General features: G+C 40.0%; 1 protein-coding gene across 5 annotated transcripts in view; it reads right to left on the bottom strand.

The window, feature by feature from the left end:
* The window catches only part of SNX10 (sorting nexin 10), a 73,422-nt gene that overhangs the window by 1,134 nt on the left and 45,471 nt on the right, over positions 1 to 26,817 (bottom strand). For 4 of the 5 annotated variants that reach the window (XM_042968637.1, XM_007077118.3, XM_042968618.1 and 1 more), the window contains 4 exons: positions 12,246 to 12,332; positions 8,530 to 8,630; positions 8,032 to 8,130; positions 467 to 679 (listed from right to left, as the gene is read on the bottom strand). In XM_042968637.1, the coding sequence (XP_042824571.1) occupies positions 467 to 679; positions 8,032 to 8,130; positions 8,530 to 8,630; positions 12,246 to 12,332 (500 nt within the window). Of the gene's footprint in view, positions 1 to 466; positions 680 to 8,031; positions 8,131 to 8,529; positions 8,631 to 12,245; positions 12,779 to 26,817 lie in introns of those variants that run through there. The other variant, XM_042968602.1, reaches the window with a different exon arrangement.

The raw sequence follows: 26,817 nt of genomic DNA, 5'->3' as shown, positions 1-26,817 counted from the left end.
AAAGAAGAGAGGGGGAAAATAATAAAAAGAGGAAATTGGTTTTCACAACACACTCAAAGCCTGAGTAACAGAGGAGAACTTTAATTATCTCCAGTCACAAAGAGAGACAGGAAATTTGGACTTTTAATTAGCCATTTGGAGTGCAGTTGGATATTTTTTTAGCTAGATAATTTAAACGCGAATAATTCAAGTCTGACTAAATGAAAGTCACATAATCAGAATGCAGATAATTGAATTTCTACTGCGTTCATTAATTCAGTGTGGAGGTGTGTGTGAAGACTACTATGATGAGCTGTCACAGCTCAATAAAATCTCAGTCAATTAATTTTTTCATTATCTTAGTATTACATCAACAAAACAGTGAGGTGCGTATGCATATACACACATGTACGTGTATATGCGCACGCACACGCGCGCTCTGTATCATACAGACGCATACACGTTAACTCGAAATGCAAGGCGATACCTTTCTGAGTCATAATCTATATCATTTTCTTTTTTTCCTTCTTCATCTTCTTCAGGGAAACGTCTGTTCATCGAGGCAAACTTGTGAATTGCGTCTTCTACCGAGTACTTCGTCTGCCCGGAGACGCAGGCCTCAATGTCTTCCGAATTCAAATGGCTCTGCAGGAAGAGGTGAAGGCAGCTGTCCGAGAGCAGAAGCGCGTTCTGTAAGACCCTGGGCAAAAGAAACAAGGAGACATCCTCGGTGAACAGGGGTGGACAATTCGAGGGTAGGAGAGAGGAGAAACGTTAGAAATGTGCCATCGCTATAATTTCTCTACTATGGCAAACTTTGCATCAATTACAGACTCTGCCTATTAAAAGGATGAAAGCATATGTTAACTTTTATTCAATTATTTGGAAATTTAGGTGAGTAAAAACACGAAGCTAATAGTTAACAACATCTGTTAAAAGAATAACTTCAAGGACGTTTCTTCAGTTTAACCATCTGTTATGACCGTGTGGATTAATTATGGAAAGATTCTGCTGATAGTCCTAGAAATTTATTCTACTTAAAAAAATTTTTTTACTGCCAACCAGCATGTCTGTTCTGTGATCTTTATTGGCTAGGCTGTCATCAAACATCAAAACTTTCCACTGCCATTAAAAATTATATTAAAAAGTCAATACGTTTCTCAGCATGTTTTACATTTTAAAACTTTACAAGTATACTTATGTACATGTTTACAACAGCTAAGTTGAGAGGTGGCTTTTTTTGAAAACCTAAAATCGGCGAGAAATTTCTCCATACTCTGCAGTAGCACTGTGTATCTATGTTATTAAAATAAGCCATCAAATAAAATTGCTCCCAGCTAATTTTACCATATCTATACTTAAACCATGATGATTCTGTGGTAAGTACATACTAGCCTTCCCATATTCAAAGTCAAAGTTTACAACGAGTACAGATTTCAACCAGTGCATCAGAACTACACAGAAAATTAAAAACGACTCTAACAAATCCATACATGCTCAAATTCATATTATTACTGAATGTGGGTTTTCTTTCTGAAATGCATGTCTTGGGAGGGGAAATGAAGTCAGAGTACACCCTTATTTTTATTTTTTTAAATGTTTTTATTTATTTTTGAGACAGAGAGAGACAGAGTATGAGCAGGGGAGGGGCAGAGAGAGAGGGAGACACAGAATCTGAAGCAGGCTCCAGGCTCTGAGCTGTCAGCACAGAGCCCGATGCAGGGCTCGAACTCATGGACTGTGAGATCATGACCTGAGCTGAAGTCGGACACCCAACCGACTGAGCCACCCAGGCGCCCCACCCTTATTTTTAAATGAAAACCCGTTTCATATTTTCAGGAAAGATCTTGATGTATGATAATTTAGTCTCTACAAATAGTCCAATAAAGATATAATACAAGGCACTCAGACCAGATGGAAGGGACAAAACTAAAATACTAAAACCTGAGCATAATTTTGCCCAACATGGGATTTTTCATAGAGAGCTCTAAGAAAAACAGATTATGTATGTCAGGCCAAATGAACCTTGCCTTATAGTCTGCATTTTTACACAAATAATTAGGAAAAGTGAATCTTTTCTGGCCATTCATATTAATTTACTTAAAATCCAAGGTCATTACAAGATTTCCTTTTCTTCAAAATAAAACAGAGGCAAAAGTCTAAACACGTACAGTATCACAACCAAAATGTAGCTTCGACAGGCTTACCAAATGTAGCCTGGGAAAATATTCTTTACTGGCCCCACGAAAAGGAAAATGAAAAGCTTTGTGCGTTTTGAAAGGGCAAAACTCTCAAGCAAAGCAGCTAAATACTTCCCTTCCCTCCGTGTCTTCTGCCCTGGCTTCTCCCAGAAGATGAGCGTGTCACATGGTAAAGATTAATTTACCAAGTACAAGTAGTAAAGTAGTAAATCCCTTTTACTACTCTTTGAGATTTATTTTCTACATTTACAAATGTTTACCACTCTTGTTTTAAATACTTGAAATCAAGAGAAGATTTATGTGGCAACAGCCCATTAATATGAACTTGCATCCACTGTGAAGTTTGCACGGAGTGTTTCCTGCGCCCTTCTGTCTGTCAGTGGTTTTCCTGCCAGCCAGGGTACAAGTAACTGCTCACAGGATTATACTTACTGCTTTATTTCTGTTGGAAATGTGTTTTATTTTCTTTATAAAATAATGGGTAATCCTTAAAATTGATTTTAGATGGTTCGAGGCATTACACCACAAAAGTAATGAGCACTAATGCCAATGATATTGGACACAAATTCATTTTAGCTTTATTTCACGTCTAAAGCAATTCTACTGAGCCTTGAACTGCTCACGCGCTGTTATTAACTTGCTGGTAACCTAACACACGGGTACAGCAAACAAAAGTGATCAGAGTCCAGGTTGATCGGGACCTCAAGGCTACTGTCCTTTTTCTTGAGCTATAATTCAATTTCCAATTTTACTGTACATTAGACTCATTATTTCCCAGTGTTTTCTCTTCTGCTCGCTACTGCCATCTGGAGGACATGCCCGTGAAAAGCGAGAGGGAGCCCGCACACACCCAGCTCACAATTCTGAAGTGGGAGAATGTGGCTGGGGAGGCAAGATCTGAACACCACACAGGCCTGGAGTTCAAAGACAGTACATCTGAATGCCCGCTGGCTGGCTAAATTTATGCTACCATACTCCATGGGTATGGCCTTTAAAGAAGCAAAATAATTTTTTAATGTACTTATGATTTTTTTTTTTTACTCAGATAATTCATTTCACAATTAAAAATACAAAATTTTGAAAGCATTTTCCCATCTGGTTCAGTGAGCGTAACCAGTTCATTTTAAGTAACACCTGGTTTACTATATTTCAGAGAACGTTGTGACTGCCATCATCATAGTATTAAATCCTATTTTTACCTTAGTCATATTTGTGCCACACTTTCCACAAACAAATCTAACAGCAGAAATTAACTTCAAACTTAATATAAAGAGTACTTTGTAAAATGGTCAATAAAATGTCATCTTTATAAGCCTCCATAAAAACAAATGTATACAATTTTCAAGCCTTTACAAAAGGAGCAACAAATAGCCTCTAGAATTTTAGAGGTATTTCTGAAAAGATATTTACAACATGAGTCAAACGTTATTCCTTTCCCCATAACAAATTTAAACTAAACAAAGCAAATCTTGTTTTTCCCTTGAATTGGACACAGTTGAAAATCTGGTTTTCCTCAACCTGGTTTTATTAGGTGTATTATATACCAGTTCAGTTGGGAACAATATATAGCTATGCAAAACCATTTAATCCTAACTAAGGATGCCCTGTCTACTGAACCCAATATAATGATATATACACATGTGTACAGTGTGGAAGGTTCGCAGTTGGATGTAGGGGAGAAAGAATTTAAGACAGCCTGTTTACCTCTTACCATGAGGGAAAAAAAAAAAAAACAACCTACAAATCTTCTCCGAAGACATTCATGATCTGTGCTATGGTGCCCTCTATTGAACACAAAGACTTATATTGTGTGTGTGTGTGTGTGTGTGTGTGTGTGTGTGTGTGTGTGTTTCCATGGTATCCTTTCACAAAAAACTAATATTCCTTAAATTTTTAAGAAATATAAAGCTATAATAAAAAGTCTACACTGTAAGGCACATGTAGTTATAGTAATGGGATGAATTCAGCAAAAAAGGAAAGCTGGCTCCCATTCATGATATGAATCAAACAAAAAATTAGTAGGACTGCCATGTTTATAGTTAGGGACTTACCAACACAGTTTATCATTTTAGTCCATAACTTTCTTTTCCCATAACTATTAGCAGAAGTGACTTACAATTTATAATTAGCTAGGGAGGGAAAATCCAAACGGGAGAGTATAGCCAAGATTGAGGGAAAATGAATGTATTTGAAAAATCTCACACTCATACTGACCAAATTTAACTATCATGTAAGAGTTCTACTAATTATAAACCTGCCAGATCCTAGAATGAATATGCCTCCACCTTTCCTCTAACTTCCTTGTTTATAAAAGTGAGATGATACCCAATTCCTAATATTATTGTAGGACCTGAGCTAAAACATGCAAAAAGCTAGACACAAAAGCTAGCAAGTGTTCAATAAACAGTATAAATTATTATTCTTTGGCACCTAGTCAAAGGAACAACTTTCCAATTCCTTTATGAAGACTGGCCTGGATGCGTACTTTGTTATTAAAGATGTATTACTGAGGTGCCTGGGTGGCTCAGTGGGTTAAGCGACTGACTTCGGCTCAGGTCATGATCTCATGGTTCATGGGTTTGAGCCCTGCGTCGGGCTCTGTGCTGACAGCTCGGAGCCTGGAGTCTGCTTTGGATTTTGTGTCTGCCTCTCTCCCTCGCTCTCTCTCAAAAATAAACATAAATTTTTTAATAAAAAAGTATTATTCCACCTTAAGATGAATATATATATAGTATACACACATATGTACAGAGACAGCAGCAATTTGGTTTTAAGGGGTTTGAACATATATACTCTTCTTGGTTCATAACTTCAAAACTTACATAAAAACCAGATTTAAAAAATACATGCGATGATCAAAACAGGGAGGGGGACAAAACATAAGAGACTCTTAAATATGGAGAACAAACAGAGGGTTTCTGGAGGGGTTGTGGGAAGGGGGGGATGGGCTAATTGGGTAAGGGGCACTAAGGAATCTACTCCTGAAATTACTGTTGCACTTTATGCTAATTTGGATGTAGTTTAAAAAAATAAAATTATCAAAAGAAATACATGTGATAAATCTACAGCACAAGTATATATCACATTTGAATGCTGTGGTATCTTCCCTCTCAAGTTCCTAGAAGTACTACACAAAAAACAAGGTACAGGCCATTGACAGTAACCACTACTTAGCAGGTACCTCATGGGGCCTCAGGGGATGTCAAGCTGGGGTCAGGACACGGCACTGAGATGGCACTGAGACCGCCGAGTTGCAAGTCACATCCCGCTTCCCAAAATGGACTTGGGCTCAGGGGATCCCAGGGGAAAAGAGCTGGAAGGTTGCTACTTCTACACAGACTGGATGGACAAAGCTATGCATCCGAATCCGAGGGACACAGAAGGAGGGTGAGGAGGACCTGAAGGGGCCATGGTATTTAGGCCATTTAGGTCGGGGGTGAATCCGGCCGTGTGGTATTATAGACTCGTTGCTTCCTTCAGGTTCAAACCACGTAGAAGCACCAGCTTCACTTTTAATGTGAAACTCACCAGCTTGGAGACTAATGTTCACACACCACAGTGGAACAGACACCACAAGCGAACTTGCTGTCTCTTCTCTGATTTGACTTCTGGATGGTAACCCAGACCCAATTTTAATGAACCTAGCCATCCCCTGGTAAGTACATAGGACTTTCCCACTAGAATGGAAGCTTCAAGTGGATAAGGATTGGTGTCCATTGTGCGCAGTCGGAAGTAGTCACTTACTAAATAGGTTTCCAGAGTCCTTACCGATGCATCATCTTAACGACACAACCAACTAGGGCAGCAGTGAATGTGCTACATCATCATACCCTTTACAACAAAGGCACACAAGAATTAAGTGACTCTTCCAAGGTCGGATGGCCAGAAAAAAATTAGGAGTTGCGACTTATAGGAGACCTGGAACCCAGCTCTTCAAGCTCCTGATCCAGGATACTTTCTGCTATGATGTCTGCATCAAATTCAATCCGCAAACAGCCAAATGACACAGTATGTAAAAATAACCAAGCACAAGCCTAAGTGCACTGCAGCCAAATGACATTCATTCAGTCATTAATTTGGCAGATCAACTGTGGAAAAAAGGTCGTATTCAAAGCAGCGAAGTGATTCCTGGTCAAAAACACATGCCCTGAGCTTAACTCAATGTAAAGACAGAGACACATGCTGTTCTTTGACCTCCAAAAAGGAGACTTCTCTACGGAAGACAAGTGGCCCCCGAGTGCTGACAGGGACTGCAGGATTTGGCTGTCCCCACCCAGGCCCCACTGCCAATGGCCAGTCTGCAGCTTCCTGAACAGCATCTGCACTGACGGGCCGTTCGGCCAACTTGGACAACTGGGGCCACATCTTAAGGGAGACGCCATCAGCCACCTGGGTCTCATACAGACAACAATTAAAAGCAGAGCGGTCTCCAAAGGAAACGGGCAGAAAAAAGTTGACCAGGCCTTTGTTCCGTCATGCCTGTGATACCCAAAAGAATACCACTGTAATGTTTTCTGAGGACTCGGCTTGGTTAATGGGTTCTTATGGTCTCTTGTCATTTTTATTCCTCTGTTCTTTTTCCTTTCTGGCCCTCCTTCAATTTATAACCGCGGATATTTCTGTATGTCTCCATGACCCCTTCCAAGGAAAGACACTATATCAACTTAATGGAAATAAATATTAATATTCATGTGCATACTTAATATCCAAACCCTTTATGAGTGAGCCATATGGGGAGAAGGCAGTATATTATTTCAGGCTGGCTCTAAGGTCCCATGGAGTGAATGAACTCAAAAGGAGATTACTGCAGACCCTGAAGTCAGGAGAAAAAGAAAGAGAGCTTAGGAAGCTGGGCCCTGCCACTAACCAGCAGTCCTATGACTCAGCCTATTTCCTTATCTATAAAATGGGAAGTTTAAAAAATTAGCTCAAAGCTGTTTCATGTCTAAGTGGATCAAAACAATAACAGCCAATACCACACATGACATGTCACACTATTGTGAGTACTTTCTATTCATTAACTCACCTCATCCTCTCAACAACTATATGAAGTACATACTATTTTTAACCCCATTTTATAGATGGAAAAAAACAAAAGCACACAGGAGGTAGAAAATGCTCCCAGCCCCTCAGCTCATAAGTAGCAGAGCCAAGATTTGAACCCAGACAGTCTGGCCTCAGCGTCTGTGTGCAAACCAATGTGCTGTCTCACAGGATGGGTATTCTAGCATTCTGGAGTGGGGACAGAAAGAAATTATAGCGGTGAGAATTCAAGTCGTTTTAACTGCACTGCCTACCATCACCAAGCAATCCAGAGTTAATAACCCACCGGGACTATTCAACCACCAATAAATACTCCCTTATAAACATTCCCTCCAAAGAGGAGAGTTAAAGTCTTCCTTTAGAAGAGCCCAGAACAGTATCACTTAGCAGCCAATGCACTGGAGAACGGATTTTGGTCTGTCGATCCGAAATGTTGTAAATAAAGATAGTTTTTAAGTAGCACCTTTTTAATAAAGCATGTTTGCTTCCTCGCAAATTTTACTTTTGTCAGCTGAGTAGTAATTTGGCTCTGCTTTACAGCTTCAAGGACCACAGATTTATTCATTACCAGACTCAATTAGCTCATTGTTTTCCTTCTAGAAGATGTGGTCCCAGATGCGCACGATAAGATGTCAGCCACAAGATGGCGCTCTAATATAGGAAATGAACTACTGAGCTAGGCTCTAGATTATTATTAATATTTGGAACACTGATATTCTTCTCCCCCACATAATTATAGGACACTCAACTTTTGCAAAGCACTTTGCTTACAACTCCTGTATGGCCGCAAGAGTTTCTGCACACTTACTTTCTGAGGAAATCTTCCAAACCCTGACGACGCTGATCTACATGCTGGCGATTATTCATGTTGAAAAACAGGTTTTTAGATGGAAGTTCTGGCAGTTGCCTTAGGAAAAAGGAAAAAAAAATTTTTTTAATAATCAAATCAAGGTGGGTTAGGGACAAAATTTCTCCAAGCGAAAGCAAATTATGTTATAATTATCATATAGTTGTATATATTATAGGGTATATATAATAAGGGTATAAGATAATTAATTAACTTAAAGAAAAACCCATTTTTAAAAATTTTTGAGGGCTTTCATGGTCAATACTCAACAGGTTAGTGAAATGCAAGTGATAAATTTTGTATTCAGATGTAGCAGCCACAAAACTAACTAAAGCTATAGATGGCAATCAAGAAGCCTATCAAATCCTTCATGTTTTCTGAATCTTAATGCATGACGAATTTTAAAATATTGAATATAATAATAAAGCCTCCCCAATATCACTTATTTAAATCACTTACACCAGCAACGCATTACTTTGGAGTCTCTGCCTCAGCCACACAAATTCTCTGTATCTTCTTCGCACACAGGATGTTTTCATTGTAAAACACATGCTATTGGTCTGTTTGAAGAAAAAGAAAAATACAAGCCCCATTTAAGGAAAAAATGTTTTTTCCTCCATCTCGAACTCACCAAATGTGCCCATGTTCATTTGCATAGGATTTAAAAAAACCAAAAGCACAGTTGCACTTGTGCCAGATTCCAATCTTGCACAAAGCCCACCACTATCTATTACATCCCTGAAAAACAGCCGGGATGACATCAACGCGCAGTGTTGTCCTGGGGCAAAGCCTGACCCTGCCGTCCCCTGAGTCCTGAGGTAGCCTCCTGCTCACCTATTAGTACTGCTTTCAAAGATGAATCATAAAAATTAAATCCTGCAGTCTAAATGACCAATAAAAACTCGGGGTCATCCCTTCCATTTTACTACCGTCCACCCATGAGGCTGGAGAAGCCTTTGGGAATTAGAGACACCTTCTTATAGCCCTTGACACGACACCACGAGAAGCCATCATATCCTTGATACGGCCATCAGTACAGATCACACAAACCACCAGGTTTGGTGGTTTTCAGGCATCCTGAAATCACTTTTTTTTTTTTTAATGTTTATTTCAAGTAGGCTCCACACCCAGAGCGGGGCTTGAACTCACAACCCTGAACTCAAGAGTCTCACGCTCTACTGACTGAGCTAGCCAGGCACCCCCTGGTATCACTTTTAAACAAGAGAAGAGCATTCTCCTTCTCTACTAGATGTGCAAGGGAGTGCGATCCAAGGTACAGAGAGGCTTGTGGTGCACAGGGACAATTATACCCATGGGGAACCCACGTGCCAGTTCTGGCCCTGCCATATGGCAAGTCACTTAAACTCTAGTTTGCTGAGTGGTAAAATGGGGGTGAAGTAGTACACACATATTTTACTGGGTGGTCATAAGGATTGATGGTAAGTACCTGACAAATGTTATCTATTAATACTGTTATTAGATAGGAGATGTCAGTTTGCTTCCAGCTACCCTAAGGCAGACTTGGAAAAGCCACCTACAGAGTCCCCATCCTAAGCAGAACAGCAATGCTTCTCCTCGGGGTAAACCCAAGACCAGTAAATACATGTTTCTCCTTTCTCCTTTGTGTAAAACAAGAGAGACTGGCAGATACCTGACTAATGGTTTCGTAAGATTTCTGTTCTCTACGTTTATTTCGAACTTCTATTTCATGATCTTTACCCTGCCAAATGAGAGTGTTTGGGGTCCCCAAGATTTTTATTCTTTCAAAAATCATGATTATCCTACCACTTAGCACCTAAGCACGCAGCAGTTGTTTCCCTTGGCGAGTGTGAGTGACTATGTGCCTGAGTTCTTAAACCACCCCCACCCCCACCCCCACCCCCATGAAAGGTACGGCACAGCTCCTGGTTCTCCTAAACTTGATAAAGTTCAGGAAACCTCAGAATGCAGACAGATGAAGAGATCTGCCCCCAAAGGAGCTACTGGTCTAAAGCCTGTCACCTTTGACAACACGGCAGCAAAACGCACAAGACGGAGTCTGGGGCACAGTAACATTCTGTGTGTGGATTTCAAAGCTTACTACGGCCTCACTCTAAAGTGACCCCTGGGGGACTGAGTCAGCAGACCGTTCACACCAGGACGAGTGTCCTAACAAGGCCTGGGCAGGTGTCCTCTAGAGGACCAGGCCACTGCAGGGACTCCTGACACCTCAGGTAGGACTGAACCGATTTCAACTCCCTTTCATTTCTCTGTTCTGGATTACTGTGGATGTCAATAATGTGGGTGTCAGTTGGAGATCCACCTGGCACCTATGCCAGACAAAGGTCCATCCGTAAGTCCTTCATTTGCAGGACAAGGTTAGGAGAGCATATACAGTTCACTAGTTTACAATTCTAAATAAATGCTGAGATTCCACAGTCACCTGGTGTCATTTCTCTTGAGGTTCATTTAAATGGGTTAACTACCGGCTTCTCTACTGCAAAGCCCTATGGGTACAGCACCTAAATGAGGCTGACTAGAGCTCTCTAGTCCCCCCCACCCAGGCCCCCACCTCATTCCTAATCATAAACAGGTATGGATAGTTAGGACCAGACTATGCTGAGATCACTAATTTTTAAGTTCCTCTAAATCTGTTTGCTTATTCTGTTATCTCCCAAGCCAAGAAGATTTAGTCATTGTCAATGTACTAGCATTTCAGAGAAACGCCAGAACACCACCAAATAATATTTGTGGAATCTATCATTTCTGGCTTGAGACAGACATTTCTGAATTCACCTAATGCAACTTATGTAGCAGAGAAAAAAAATCTACGCTTTCATTAACTCTCTGAGGATAATTAAATTTCATGTCTCCCATGAAGTGTGATAAGGACACACAAATTTTTCAGAAGAAGTTAAAAAGGCAACTAAAGAATTACGTTTCATTTCCAAATGCTTACTCTTACATACTCATAATTTTCCACACAGAACACATATCTGGTGGGATTTTATGAGTAAAACCAAAACAAAATCAAAATACAAGGTATACCCTGGCAGTGGTCTTCAACACAATCATCAGAAAAGCAGTTCTAAAAAAAAAAAAAAAAAAAAAAAAAAAAAAAAAAAAGCAAGCAGTTCTGAGTTTTTATTTTCTAAGTTGGAGAACTTTGAAAGAAAAAAAAGGGAAGAAAGGAGAGAAAAAAAAGTTTTATGGCTGATGCCTGGGTGTCTAATCTATCAATTTAACTATTTACAATGGGAAGATTAAAGGTGGCTAGATTTTACTTCACATTGCATACAGTCACAGATAAAATCTGAGTCTATGCTCCCAAGAGAAGTCTGGACTAAATCAGATGGGAAAAGGAACTATCTTCACGATCAGGTCCAATAAACTATAGCCTGTGGGCCACATCCAGCCTGCCACTTAGCTTTGCAAATAAAGTTTTATTGGAATACAGTTACATCTATTCATTTGTGTATTGTTTAGGACTGCTTTCGCCCTACAATAGTGGAATTGAGTAGTTTTGAGACAGAATGTATACTCCAAAGCTGAAGACATTTACTACCTCAGTGTTTACAAAAAAAGTTTGCTGACCCTTGTTCAAGATGATTACAGAAGGCCATACACCACACAAAAATGCTCAAGATTATGATAAAGTATTACTTCCAAATAAAGTACATCATTTCTAGTTATTTACGTATGTTAATTACGAATCTAGACTAAGGCAAAATAATTGCACGTATTTATTTTCCACTTTCTTATTCTACATATAAAACCACTGCACATCAGTTTCCCAGAAAGCTCTATATCCTCTTAAAACCTAAGATTTATCAGGCAATCTATTACCCAGAAATATGCTATAACAGATCATAAAGAAATACCATTAATGAGCTATAAATACACTTTAACTGTGAATTTTAGATGTATTCACATATTCATACATGAAGGCAATAAACTTTAAAATATTAGTATTAGCAAAGGTACAATAAGCAATTCTAATGAGTAATTTTCCAACTTTAGGAACCAACTTACTACTCCATTCGAGACACAGGCATTAGTTATAATCATCCAAAGTCAGTTATTTGAGATAGGAACATTTTTACAAATATCAATTTGAAGTATAACAGTGTGTCCCATCAAATGCATGATACCTAAAAACTGCCATGATTTCTGCAGACTATTGACTGAATACTTACATGAATACATATCTCATAGTCAATATAAGAATGCCAAAAGTCCTCCTTCTGAATCCGAGGATCTCGAACCCAGACGCTTACAAATTCCTGTAAAGGCATCATAAACAAAGGAATATGTTTCAGAATCGCGAGCAGGGCTGGAAAGAAGGGAGAGAAGCACACAGTACTGGAACAAAACTGAAATGAGCTGTGGTTGTTCATTCTTTTAAAAACAAGAAGTAAAGCTAATGAATCAGGCACTATGGGAAGTCCAAGAGCATTTCTGCCACAAATGGAATTTTTAAAATGGTGTAAATCCAACCTGGGGGTCCTTCTAGGGAGTCTTACAGGTTAATGAAGACCGTAATAAAGTAACTGATGTGTCATTTTGAATCGTGAAATACGTTCAGATTTTTCTCAAATCTTACTTTTCTTTCTTTTTTTCACTTTCTTTACAGCAGCCATTTCTTACTTTTTTCATCTCCCTACGTTAAAACCATAGGCCCTGGGGCACCTGGGTGACTCAGTCAGTTGAGCGTCTGACTTCGGCTCAGATCATGATCTCGCAGTTCGTGAGTTCGAGCCCTCAAATTCGGGCTCACTGCTGTCAGCCTGTCAGTATAGCGCCCGCTTCAGATCCTCTGTACCCCTCTCTCTGCCCCTCCCCCTCTTGCGCTCCCCCCAAATATAAATAAAAATAAATAAGTGAAATAAAAAAACTATAGGCCCTACCTGATAAATCACTTCCTAGAAGAAAATAGAAGAGTGGCAAAGGACATGGGATAAGCAAGCAACGGAAGATGAAAATGACTTTCTACACACCCCACCTTCATGAGAATAAGCAACAATAACTTAGAAAGATGAAACCCTTTAACCCCATACTTTTCTCTTTTTTTAAATACACTTTCCCTTATAGTAAATAATTTCACCTTCTTAATAACCTCATGTTATAAGTAAAAAGAGATGTTAAAAAAAATACCTGGTAGACAATCTTGTTCCTTTCAAAAGATAACAAAAATTGGAAATACAGGGTAAAATTTAAAACACAATGGTTTCCAAAAAGTGCTCTTTACTAAATATTCTTAGTATAAAAGTATGACATCATATACAACAAACGATTATGTTTGGCATGATAAATCTGAAAGTATTAATTTATTCGCTTGGTGATCACAAATTTGCTAACTGAATTTTTAAATCTTATTACTTATTTTTAAAGATTTCATTTTTAAGTAAGCTCTACACTGAATGTGGGGCTCAAACCCACAACCCGAAGATTAAGAGTTGCACGCTCCACCAATTCAGCCAGCCAGGTGCCCCAAATTCTTTCTAAAGATATTATTTTTAGATAATCTCTATACCCAACATAGAGCTCAAACTCACAACCCCAAGATCAAGAGTTGCATGCTCTACCGACTGAACCAGCCAGGCACCCCTAATTCAATTTATTTTTTTAATTTTCTTAAGTTTATGTATTTATTTTGAGAGAGAAAACGCGAGTGAGCTGGGGAGGGGCAGAGAGAAAGGGAGAGAATCCTAAGCAGCTCTATGCTGTTAGCACAGAGCCCAATGTGGGGCTCCATCCCATGGACTGTGAGATCATAACCTGAGCCGAAGCTGGATGCTTAACTGACTGTGCCACCCAGGTGCCCCAAATTTAATTTTATTTTAAATATTTCAACTTTTTATCTAAAAAGGGGGGACATCAAAGCTGAAATCTTAGGCTTCTGTTACTGCTTTGTGCTGGCACATCTGAGAGGCAGGCTCTGAATGTTTGTAGAGCAGAAGCAGAAGAGAGATGATGGTGTTTTCTGGACAGAGTACCTCTATTCTGTTACACAGACCATAAAATGATCATTTTTCAGCCCAGGGCATTTTTTAAAAAGGCGAAAAAAAACAGCTCACATTCCCTTTTGACACCTATGAAGTTTCACCTTTTTTAAAATTTTTTGTTAATGTTTATTCATTTTTGAGAGACACAGAGAGAGAGAGAGAGTGCAAGCAGGGGAAGAGGAGAGAGAGAGGGACATGCAGAATCCAAAGCAGCTCCAGGCTCTGAGCTATCAGCACAGAGCCCAACCCAGGGCTTGAACCCACGGTCCAGACCGCAAGATCATGACCTGAGCCGAAGTGGGATGCCCAAACGACTGAGCCACCCAGGTGCCCCTCAAATTTCACCTTCTAAGGCAACATAAACTTTGTTCTTGAATTTGAGACTTCTGCCCTACTGCCTGCCTGAAGGATACAGGGATTATGAGTTAATCTTCCCAAAAGTCTTACTTTAAAAGCTTTCCTTATGTATTTTTTTTAAGTCATTTAGAAGACAGATAATAAAAATAAGACAACATAGTGATGCTCTTTTGGCCATTATTTCTCAAACCCCCTTTTTTAAAGTTTATTTTTATTTATTTTAAGAGAGAGAGCAAGTGGGGGAGAGGCAGAGAGTGAGGGAGACAATCCCAAGCAGGCTCCATGCTGTCAGCACAGAGCCTGACGTGAGTTTCAAACTCACCAACCCTGAGCTCATGACCCAAACTGAAATCAAGAGTCAGACACTTAACCAACTGAGCCACCCAGGCGCCTCTCAAAAGTACATTCTAAATTGTAAGAGAAACTGTTCAGAGATGGAAACTGAAACAAACCCAGGCACCCTGCCCTTAGTCTAACTGTCATTTCCGTCTCCTGTGAGTGTGTGTGTGTGTAACTCATTTCCCTGCAGTACTTTTCACACACCCAGAGTTCTTAATGAACTAATCATCAATGAATCAATGAACAGAAGGGAAAATAGGTTAGGAAGAGAAGACCAGAATCCAAAGCAGACCACATTTATCTTTCCAAACCATGCACCTCCCCCCTCCCCCACACACACACTTAGAGCTGCATTCTGGCTTTCATGGGCCTTGGGGACTTTTGCCTTCATGAGACCTTTCTGCCACACACACAACAACAACAACAAAAAAAAATCAAAAATCATACTTTATAACCACACTGACATAAAGAGGAATATATTAATATTATATATTAAAACCTTTCGTTTGATCTGAAAGTTCATTTTATTTTTCTGGTTTAAAAGGAAATTAAAACATTTTCAGTGGCCGACCAACACATGAAAAAATGCTCCACATCACTCATCATCAGGGAAATACAAGTCCAAACCACAATGAGATACCACCCTCACAGCTGTCAGAATGGCTAACATTAACAACTCAGGCAACAACAGATGTTGGCGAGGATGCGGAGAAAGGATCTCTTTTGCACTGCTGGTGGGAATGCAAACTGGTGCAGCCACTCTGGAAAACAGTATGGAGGTTCCTCAATAAATTAAAAATAGAACTACCCTATGACCCTGCAATTGCACTAGTAGGTATTTATCCAAGGGATACAGGTGTGCTGTTTCAAAGGGGCACATGCACCCCAATGTTTATAACAGCACCATCGACAATAGCCAAAGTATGGAAAGAGCCCAAATGTCCATCGATGGATGAATGGATAAAGAAGAGGTGGTATCTATCTATCTATCTATCTATCTATCTATCTACATACAATGGGGTATTACTCAGCGATCAAAAAGAATGAAATTTGCCATTTGCAACTACGTGGATGGAACCGGAGGGTATTACGCTAAGCGAAATTAGTCAGAGAAAGACAAATATCATACGACCTCACTCATAGGAGAACTTTAAGACACCAAACAGAAGAACATAAGGGAAGGGAAGCAAAGATAATATAAAAACAGGGAGGGGGACAAAGCATAAGAGACTCTTAAATATGGAGAACAGACAGAGGGTTTACTGGAGGGGTTGTGGGAGGGGGGGATGGGCTAAATGGGAAAGGGGCATTAAGGAATCTACCCCTGAAATCATTGTTGCACTATACACTAACTAACTTGGATGTAAATTAAAAAAAAAAAATTAAAACGTCTTCATGTTTTAATGAAAACCCCTAAAAGCAGTGTGGGCCTTGATCACCACTATGCCTACACTGAGCAAGGCAGGACATTGATAACAGCAGGCAAGGTTATTGTGCATGCCCCCACTCCATCCCTCCACCACCCTACAGCCAGAAGGCACCCAGTCATCAGGTCACATGTGGGCCATGAGCCCTCACAGGGTGCTGGCAGCTCCACTTTTCCACTGGAGAGGCCGGAGTTCCTGAATATACCAAAAGGGGAATTAAATATTTCCAACGGCTCAATGTTCTGTATTTTTTTTTCAAATGTTTATTTTTGAGAAAGAGAGAGAGAGAGCGCGCGCTATGCACGCTAGCTAGGGAGGGGCAGAGAGAGGGGGGGGGGGGACAGAGGATCAAAGCAGGCTCTGCGCTGACAGCAGAGAGCCTGCTGTGGGGCTCGTACCCACAAACTGTGAGACTGTGACCTGAGCCGAAGTCGGACACTTAGCTGACTCAGCCACCCACATGCCCTTCAGTCTTCTATATTAATAGCAGAAGATATGCACCTGTTAGTGAAATAGTGGGTCTCTACACAGACTAAACAAAAATGAAAAGAAAAGGAAATCCATTTGTCAATGTGTACAAACTTGTGATTAAAAAAAAAAAAATCTAAACTAAAACTATAAAACCCACAGTTACTACAGTGTCACAACGCCCCTGACCACTCAACATTCTATTAATCGATGATGGTAGCAATGACAAATAGTTCTGGGGAAAAAAAGGGGGGCTTTTATTTCCCCCCACTATCTGCTTGCTACAGCCCAACCATTAACATGTAAGCTTTGAGTAACATGTCCCGTTTCATGGAAAGAGCACTGAATTTATGGTCACAAGACTAGGGATAAATTCTGGTTCACGGCATTCTAAATTATGAACTTATTCACTGAGCCTCTGTTTCCACATCTGGAAAATGGGAATAATGCCTGTTCAAACAATATCCCAGCTATTTGTTACAAGTATCAAATTATAAAACACCAGTGGAAACCCTGGGAAGTTTTTCATTAAGTACTACATAAAGGTAAAGTATTATTACACAGAAAGGAAAATGCTTAAAATAAACCCAAAGCATTGAGACCTTCCCACAGACACTGGAAATAAAAAATTAAGCTAAATCAATTGTATGTGTTTCTTAAAGTACAAAAAATTATTAATTTAAGAACCCAGCAGCAAACACGCTAACACTGTAATTTTTCAGCAAAACTCAGACTGACCTAAGGATTTCACAGTACTTGCTCAGAGCAAGCGCCTCATAATATTTATAGAAGGGATGGACAACATAATGAAAAATTACAGTAAAAAAGTCTTTTCTTCATCTCAATGGGTTGGAATTCTCAGACTCTGCTATTATTGTTACTTATTAAAGTCTACTCTTTACATAGGGAAGGACATGTTGAATACATATTCAAAAACTTTGCTCGGGGAAAAAAAGTCTTGTAAGAGCAGCAATGTATTTTTTTTAATGTTTATTTATTTTTGACCGGGATGGGGGGGTGCAGAGAGAGAGGGAGACAGGGAATCCGAGCGGAACCCAACATGGGGCTTGAACCCATGAACCATGAGATCATGACTTAAGGGGAAATCAAGGATCAGACACTTAGCCTACTGAGCCACTCGGGCCCCCCCAAGAACAGCAATGCATTTTAAATGCACATTTAAAGTCAACTATGGTGCTAAAACTCCAAATATTTTTTCAATCTTGAAAATTTTTAACTTGGTAGGAGGGCTAAATTTCCCTATTCTTTTGTGGATGGTGAGCTCTTCCCTTCTCACTCTCTTAAACATCGCTAGGGCCCTGAGAGCCACCCCCAGCTGCTGTTTTTCACACCCAGATGCACTTCCAGGATGATCTCATGCAAACATATGCTTTCGAGCACCCAGCAGGAGCTGATGATTCCATCCCCAGCCCAGCCTGGGCGTCTCTCCACATCTCCAGCCTCTTGCCTAGAAGTCTCACGAGCACAGAGTCTATACCATTGCCACACACCGCATCCTTCTCCCCCATCTCATCTCCAGCAACCCCGCCCGAAACGCAATTATGCCAGACTTCGCCTGCACCCAGGTCATCCCCCACACTAAGACAAGAATGGCCCCAACGCACACATCTGGGGATGTCACTTTCCTGCTAAAAGTCCTTCAAAACCTGCGCCATAATTTTCAAGATCAAGTTCAGACTCCTTAGGTAGCACAACATGATTTTCGCTCTACTCATGGCCAAAGGCTAAACAAAGGTCGCCTACATGACATGCCAGTTCAGCCCTCCATGCCTTTGAACATACTGTTCCCTCTGCCTGGACTGCGATCCCTACCCTACTTTCCGCTTTCTTCTTCATCATCATCTTCCTCTAGCCTTCATGGTCTGCTAACTCCAATTCTTCTTTCAAAATGCAACTCAGTCTCTGGAAATCCTGCAGTTCACCCAGTCTGATTCATCTGACCCTCTTCCGAGCCCCTAACACCTCCGGGCACATCCTGGGCACTGTCCCTACTTGCCACAGCTTACTGTGCTGTGATACCTGTAGGTCCCCTCTCTCGGACACTGAGGTCCTTCAGGGTAGCCCAGGCCGTCACAGCCGACCTGGGTGCCTGGCACAGCCAATGCATTCCATTAATATCACCTAATGAATAAATGAATGCCTGCAGGAATGAATGAACTGCCTTCGGGAAAAAAACAAGATCCAACCTGAACTGGAATAATATCCTCATCCGCTTGGGTTCTTGGACTCCGTGAATTAATGAGAAGTTATTTAGCAGCTGGTCTAAAGTTTATCTTAATTTACCAAACCCCTTCCTCTAAGGGTGTGCCAATTAACAGCATATGGCTACGCGAGCAATGTTTAAGATCTATGAGAACAAACTGTTTTCGAGCACCCTAAAGAACTCTAGAAGCACCTATTTACATAGAAATAATTGAAAATCATCCTGATAGCTTCAATAACTTGGGTCCCCGAAGACCCGTGCCAGACGACAATTTGTTTGCCTAGTTGGAGTTAAAATATGTACTTGAAAGTAATAAAAGTACATTTATTTTAAAATATTCTATAATTCAGATGGGCCTCCCCTCCCCCACCCCGCAATTAGTAGGAATTAGTGAAGTTTCGCCGTACATCCAGCTATGAATAGCACACCCAGGAAGCCAAGGTTCACCTATAATCTCTTAATTAGACGCATCCCTCACGATGCTGCCCACCATCCTTCAAAGGAATGTTGACAGCTTGTCAGCCGCAGAGGACAGTTCCGAGTTCCACACCTACAATCATATGGATTTCCTCTGAAAATTGCTTCAGCAGCAGCAGTCAGTCAATTTAATAACCTTATTAAACACTTTAATGACTTCTTGGGCCTAATGACTGTATCTAGTGTGGAGGAAGAAGCCAGGCAGAGTAGAATTAAAAATTTAAACTAACTGATCCCTACTGTTCTCCATGTGGGAAAAGGCTTCTGAAGAAAGAGAGACTGCTAGACTCTTTGAAAATCTAATTCCTGTGTTCTCTTATAATAATCGCTCTTTGATTGTAATGCATCCTGTCCCCCACCACCACTGCCCCAGGTTCAACCTTTGTCTATTTACTCGTCTACCTTGTCTTCTCTTCCTTAGCCCTGATAGGAGATGAAATTAACAATAAAAATAACTGTATTATATAGAGCACTGTGACAAGCGTTTTACATATGTTTTTCTTTAATCTTTACAACAATTCTAAGGAAGCGGTCAATTAATTATCTGTCCCATTTTACAGATAAGGAAAGTAAGGCTTCTAAAGCTTAATTTAAGCAACTGGCCCAAAGCCAAACAACCAACAGGCTGAGCTATTGGCCATTTCAATATTCAAACTCAAAGCTTGTACTCTCAAACATTCTATCTAGCGGTACTTTTGGCAATGATAAATCTCAGATGATTTCCATCTTCTCTGTAATTATTTTGGAGGGAAAATATTATCTTTGTTGCTCTTAGCCAATATCAGTTCAAACAACATGCTCTTCTCAAAGGCTTTCTATTCCATTTTTATATTTCTAGCCCCAAGCACCGTAGTATAGTCCTCATGAAATGTTAGAAAATTAATCAAACAACTGATTACAGAGATGACTCAAAAACAAAGAATGTAGATTCTGTATGCTGAAAATTACAAGATGCAGTTGAAAGAAATCAAAGAAGTCTACATTTCTCTGTATATGTCTACATAAGTATATGTCTGTACTGCGTTCATGTATTGAAAGACTCAACACAGTAAAGAGATCAGTTCTCTCCAAACTGATCTATGGGTTTAATGCAATTCCTGTATAAATCCCAGTAAGATTTTCTGAAGACACAGATGAGATTCTTCTAAAATTTACATGGAAAGGGACAGACCCTAGAATAGCCAAAACAATTTTGAAAAAGTACAAAAGAGTGAAAAGAATCCCCCTGCTGCAGTAATCAAGACAGTACAGTATTGGGAGAGGTACACAGATCGACAGAACAGAACAGAAAACCCCGAAATAGACCTATACAGGGATGTCCAACTAACTTTTGACAAACGTGTAAAAACAATTCAATGAAGGGGGCGCCTGGGTGGCTCAGTCAGTTAAGCGTCCGACTTCGGCTCAGGTCATGATCTCGCGGTTTGTGAATTTGAGCCCCGCATCAGGCTCTGTGCTGACAGCCCAGAGCCTGGAGCCTGCTTCAGATTCTGTGTCTCCCCTTCTCTCTGCCCCTCCCCTGCTCATGCTCTGTCTCTCTCTGTTTCTCAATAATAAACAAAAAAAAAATATTTTTTAAATAAAAAAACAATTCGGTGAAGTATAGACAGCCTTTGAACAAGTGGCTCTGCAGCAATTAGACATCGACAGGCCCAAGATGAACTTTGACCTGACCCTTGCACCTTCCACAAAAATTAATTCAAACGGATCATATATTTAAATGTAAACACAAAACCATAAAACAGTTAGGAAAAAATATGAGAAAATCTTTGGGTCCTAGGCGTAGATGAAGAGTTCATCGACTCGATACCAAAAAGGATAATACACATAAGGAAATGGTTATACAGTGGACCTCACCAAAACTAAAAACCTTTTCTCTGCAAAAGACCCTGAAAAGAAGTTGAAAAGACAGATGACAGACTAGAAGAAAATATTTGCAAATCACACATCCTTCAAAGGACTTGTACCTAGAACATATAAAGAACTCTCAAAACTCAACATTTATGTGGCACCTGGGTGGCTCAGCAGGTTAAGCGTCTGACTCCTGATTTCAGCTCAGGTCATGATCTCAGGTTCCTGAGTCTGAGCCCCACATCAGGCTCTGTACTGACCACGAGGAGCCTGCTTGGGATTCTTCCTCTCCTCTCTCTCTGTCCCTCCCCACACAAGCTCTCTCGGTCTCTCTCAAAATAAATAAATAAACTTAAAAAAACAAAAACAAAATTCAACATTAAAAAAAATAAAGAGTTCGATTAGAAAATAGGCAAAACACACACAGAGACCTTTCGTCAAGGACATATAGATGGCAGACAAGGACATGAAAAGTGGTATAACATCATTAGCCACTAGGAAATGCAAATCACCACCATAATGTGACATCACAGCACCTACCAGTTTCTGGGGGTGTTATCCCTATAGTTTATGTTAGCCATTTTGATAGGTGTGGGGTTTTTTTTTTAATTTTCACTGTAGCCTAGCTTTGTAGTACAGGAAGCATAACCTTGTGCTAATTGTAAGAATATTTACTCAGATTACAAAAAGACAAGTAGGGACAAAAGCTAATAAATCAGAACCTCTAAGTGCTAATGAAGAGTAATTTTTCATAGCCTTGATGAGAATTTTCTATCACAAAAATGAAAACTTGTTTCATTATGTGTTCACTTTCTCAGGACTTTTTTTTTCCTATTCCAAAGTATGTTTTACATGCTTATGTGTTTAAACTAAGGATTCATTCATATTTTCATTCATTCATTCATTCATTCAACTAAAGAACATGGACTCTGTGCTAGGCACTGTTCTAACTTGTAGAATTTAACCAATGTCTTATTCACCAGTGTTGTGTTCAGGACTCTCACATAACAATCTCAAAACTAATATTTAACCCATTTTGCACACTACATTCTTTACAAATAACAAGCTTGAAAGGCAGAAGGAATGCATCAAGTGAGCTTCCTATTTCCTAATAACAGTTATGACAAATCACCTAAAGGAATACTACAAGGGATGTTACTTTCTACTTTATAGCTTGGAGGGTGTTTAAATGCCATGCTCTGGCAGTTTTGAATGATGATTTTTAAGAAAGCTTTTATTACTTTAGGAGAAATAACCATGGATAAGATTCACTTAGACTTGCCTTTTGTATGACTTATAACAGTTCGTGATGTTGCAAGCTTTTTTATACAAGTAGGGTTCAAAATTAAGGAGAGTTACCTTTTGTATCTCGTAATACATTAGGAAAAGTGCAGTGGGAAAAAACTCATCTTTTGCAGTAAGAAGTAATTGCCAACCTGTATTAAACTATACCACAGGACACAATCAGCAAAATCCAGTTTGTGAAAATATCTACTGAACAAAAAGATGTAGTTTCTTCAACAAATTAATTACAAAAGGGGAAAAAGGCAGAATAACAGACTGTAAGCAAAACAGTAACTAAATGCAGTGTGTGGTCCCTATTTGGATCATAATGAGAACTAAATATATACATTCCCCCTACCCCCAACAGAATCCAAAAAACTTGAACACTGACTGAAGATTTGATGGTATGAAAGAATTAATGCTAATTAGTTAAGGTGTAATAATCTGGTTTGTTCCTAAGAAGGGTCATTTGTTAGAAATGTATACTGAAATATTTACAGATGAAAATACACAACGTCTAGAATTTGTTTCAAAGTAATTCACTGCCTGGTCCCACGAAAAAATGAATATGGGTGGGGGATAGCTTGGTCATGAATGAACAATGTGCTAATTGTTGAATCCCTAGAATAACGTAATGAACCCTTGTGTACCTCTCTGCTTTGAAATTTTAAAATTTCACAATGAAAGGTTACAATCAGAGAAAGTAAAAGGAAAGAAGGGAGAGAGGAAGGGAGGGAGAGGGAGGGGGGGGGTCATCCTAAGATGACTGCTTTATGAAAAGGAACAAATGTGGCACCTGAAAGTGAAAGCAAGTCAGAAATAGACTAAAATGTTAACCATTTATTCAACATTTATTGACACCATTAACATAATAGCCTAATACTTATCTACCTTAAAAAATAAGATTTTTTCATTCCTATAAAAATAAAACATGTATGTAATTAAAGAGAGATACATAAAATTTCAAACACAAATGAATACACCATGAAAATGAAGTCCCCTACATGCTGGACGCCCTGCTTTTTGTCTACCTAGTGAGGACTTTTATAATTTTTATATTATATATAGATATAGAATTGGCATGTGTATGTATATATATTTAATTTTAACACAAATGGGATAATATAAATACTGTTTTGTATCCTGCTTTATTTACTGCACAATCTTTTAGAAACCTTTATATGTTGAGCATATATAATTCAATGTAATTTGCTTCAAAAGTGTTAATTTTAGGGGCACCTGGGTGGCTCAGTCGGTTAAGCATCCGACTTCAGATCAGGTTGGGATCTCGTGGTCTGTGCATTCGAGCCCCGCGTCGGGCTCTGTGCTGACAGCTCAGAGCCTGGAGCCTGCTTCGGATACTGTGTCTCCCTCTCTCTCTGCCCCTGCCCTACTCATGCTCTGTCTCTCTCTCTCTCAAAAATAAATAATAAAAACATAAAATTTTTAAAAAACAATAAAAGTGTTAATTTTAGCACAGTTTTGGATATACAGAAAAATCCCCACTTATCTCACATCCAGTTTTTCCTATTATTATATCACACCACACAGGCAAAGAAGGAAAAAAAAAATTTGTTTGGCGGAGTAGGAGAGCGTTCTGTCTTGTCTCGTCACTTGCCTTCAAAGTCCCCAGCATCACAGGACCCAGGTGGAAGGCCTGCTTATGGGATATTCTTTAATGACATTCGCTGGTTCCAGCCCAGTCAGTTTCCAATCAGTTTCCCAATAAGGAAAGTATGCTTTCCTAGAGCGAGCCCAAGAGGTTGCCATCAGTCAGCAAAAGCATATCCTGAGCATGTAAATGTTAAGTTTTGAGGCAACACATCCGAAAGAGCAGCACATCCCTGGCATCTTTCCGTGTAGGGCCCTGTCTCCTCCCTCGGCGGCAGGGTCCTCATGGTCCCTGGAACTCTCCTGGGCCCACTTGGATCCGTTCCATTCAGGGTATCCACTGCCACAGAGCTGAGGATTTATTGCCACTAGGTGTCAATACTGGTATTTGCCGCTCTACCCAGAATCAAGTATGTACATTTTGGAGAAAAACCCTCATCCTAAAGGTATACATTTCTCAAGGTAGAATTCAGTCATCATGATCCAGGAGAGCAGAGGAGATATACATCCCATCCCCCACACCTACACCCACAAAAGGGGTTTCGGCCCACCCTTCCAGTCATATCACAGAGGCTGGACTGTCCCATTTACACCACGTGAGCCCTGGGCAGAGGAACAAACCCAGTGCCCTGGAGGGACCAGAATGTGGGACGTCATGAAACACTGTCCGGCAGGAGGGAACTGTTTATTCACACATCACAGAAGAGGAGCTCAACGTGGCAGAGAGCAAGGGCCTTTAGTGACGCAGAAAAGCCAAACTGCTCACTCTGGACATTAGAATAGAAAAAGAACAAAAATGCCTGACTCCACGAAAGACAATCTGAAACACGTTTCCTGACACAGCCACCTGCCTTTTCATTAGGATACTGGGTTCTGTCTCATTAAACAGAAGAGTTGATTCAGTTGAGTCCACCTAATTATTCTTATTAAAATATGTAACCATAATATTTTAATTGTAAATTAAAGTTGCATGCATGAATGAATCTGAATTCATTTTAATTTTACAATGGCCCAATGCCAGGGCCTTTTTATGGGGAAGATCCATCAGCTTGCATACTGTTCTCCTGGGAATCCAAACCAATGTGCAAATGGAATATGTTTAACTAACAAGGGAAACTCTCGCTCCCTGTTCTCCTCTCTCTAGATTTATTACAATAATAAAGCTATTTTAACAAGAGAGACTAGATTTGGTTACCCACCCCCCACATCTATAAAAATTTTTTTTTTTTTTACCAAACTTCTAGGCTGGCTCTATCAGTTAGGTAGAACCAACATGTCCCTCTTAGGCCATCTGAATTTTAAACAAAGGTAGTAAATAGGTCTCACTTCATGTGCCAATGTCAAGATTAATTAGGAATGTCTGCTATGGGCACTGAGTGGAAAGTGCTTACACACACACTGATTCCTTGGTCTAGATTCTAGAACAATCAGTGACACTACATTCAGCCCTTACATATGCAGTCAGGTGGGAAATGAATTATTTCCACTGAACAACAACCAGGCACTAGGATATTGAAAAGCTCAGCCAAAACCTTCTCCACTTCTGACCACACCGACTACAGGTTAGGTGGTGAGGTAAAAATACCTTTTTATAATTGAGGCTTTAGGAAAGCCTCTTCTTGACTTCTAAGCGGAGGCCTGAGGACAAGGAGGAGTTAGCCACTCCACTCAACATGGAGTGAAGTCTGGGGGAGGAGAGATTATCCAAGCAGTGGGGAAAACATCTGTGAAAGCCCAGGGGCCCAGAGGACACAGAGCATTCGAGTCTGCAAAATAAGCTCCAAAATAAGAAGTGAGAAGTGCATCGGGGCAAAGGGAGGCACAGAAGATGAGCCTAGAGAAAGAAGCAGGGTCCAATTATAGAGGGTCTTAGTCACACATTTAGGAGTTTTAACTTTGTTTAAGAGCAATGCCATTAGAAGCCAGGAGATCATTCTGGCCACAGGGAAACAGTGGACTGTCTGAGCAACACTACATTACAATACATCCAGAACCTGGCCCGGCTATGCTCAGTTCTTGCTGACAAAGGCTAACATAAATTTCCAAACATTAAATCTCTCTCTTCTTATCATACTTTTTTCCTTTTCAGTTGAAGGACTTTCTAGTTTAAAATTCCTTAATTTTATGGGGCGCCTGGGTGGCTCAGTTGATTAAACGTCCTCCTGTTGGTTTCAGCTCAGGTCATGATCTCATGGTTTCATGAGTTTGAGCCCCACATCAGGTTCCATGCTGACAGGGCAGAGCCTGCTGGGAGTTTTCTCCCCCTCTCTCTCTGCCCTTCCTTTATTCGCACACACTGTCTCCGTCTCTCTCAAAAAAAAATAAACTTTAAAAAATTACTTTAAAATTCCTTAATGTTATAATATTATTATTATGTTTATTTATTTTTGAGATAGAGAGAGCATGAGCAGGGTAGGGGCAGAAAGAGAGAGGGACAGAGGATCCAAAGCAGGTTCTGTGCTAAGAGCACAGACAAAGTCAGATGTTTAACCGACTGACCCACCCAGGCACCCCAATGTTATAATATTATATAATTATTTATAATAAAGGACTTTTGCAAGATCAATAAAACACTTTCTTTATGTAGGTGGTTAAATTATTTTTCGTGTTGTAGTTTTTATTAACTGAAATGCGTTTGTAATCAAAATCAAGTGCTTAAACCAAGTAAAAAATTTAGAAAATTAAAAATTAAGAAATTTTTGGGGCGCCTGGGTGGCTCAGTCGG

Source organism: Panthera tigris, chromosome A2 (genome assembly GCF_018350195.1).
Source record: "Panthera tigris isolate Pti1 chromosome A2, P.tigris_Pti1_mat1.1, whole genome shotgun sequence".
In the NCBI taxonomy this organism is placed as follows: Eukaryota; Metazoa; Chordata; class Mammalia; order Carnivora; family Felidae; genus Panthera; species Panthera tigris.
The sequence above is the reverse complement of the archived record's forward strand: the minus strand, read 5'-3'. Positions and strand labels throughout refer to the sequence as shown.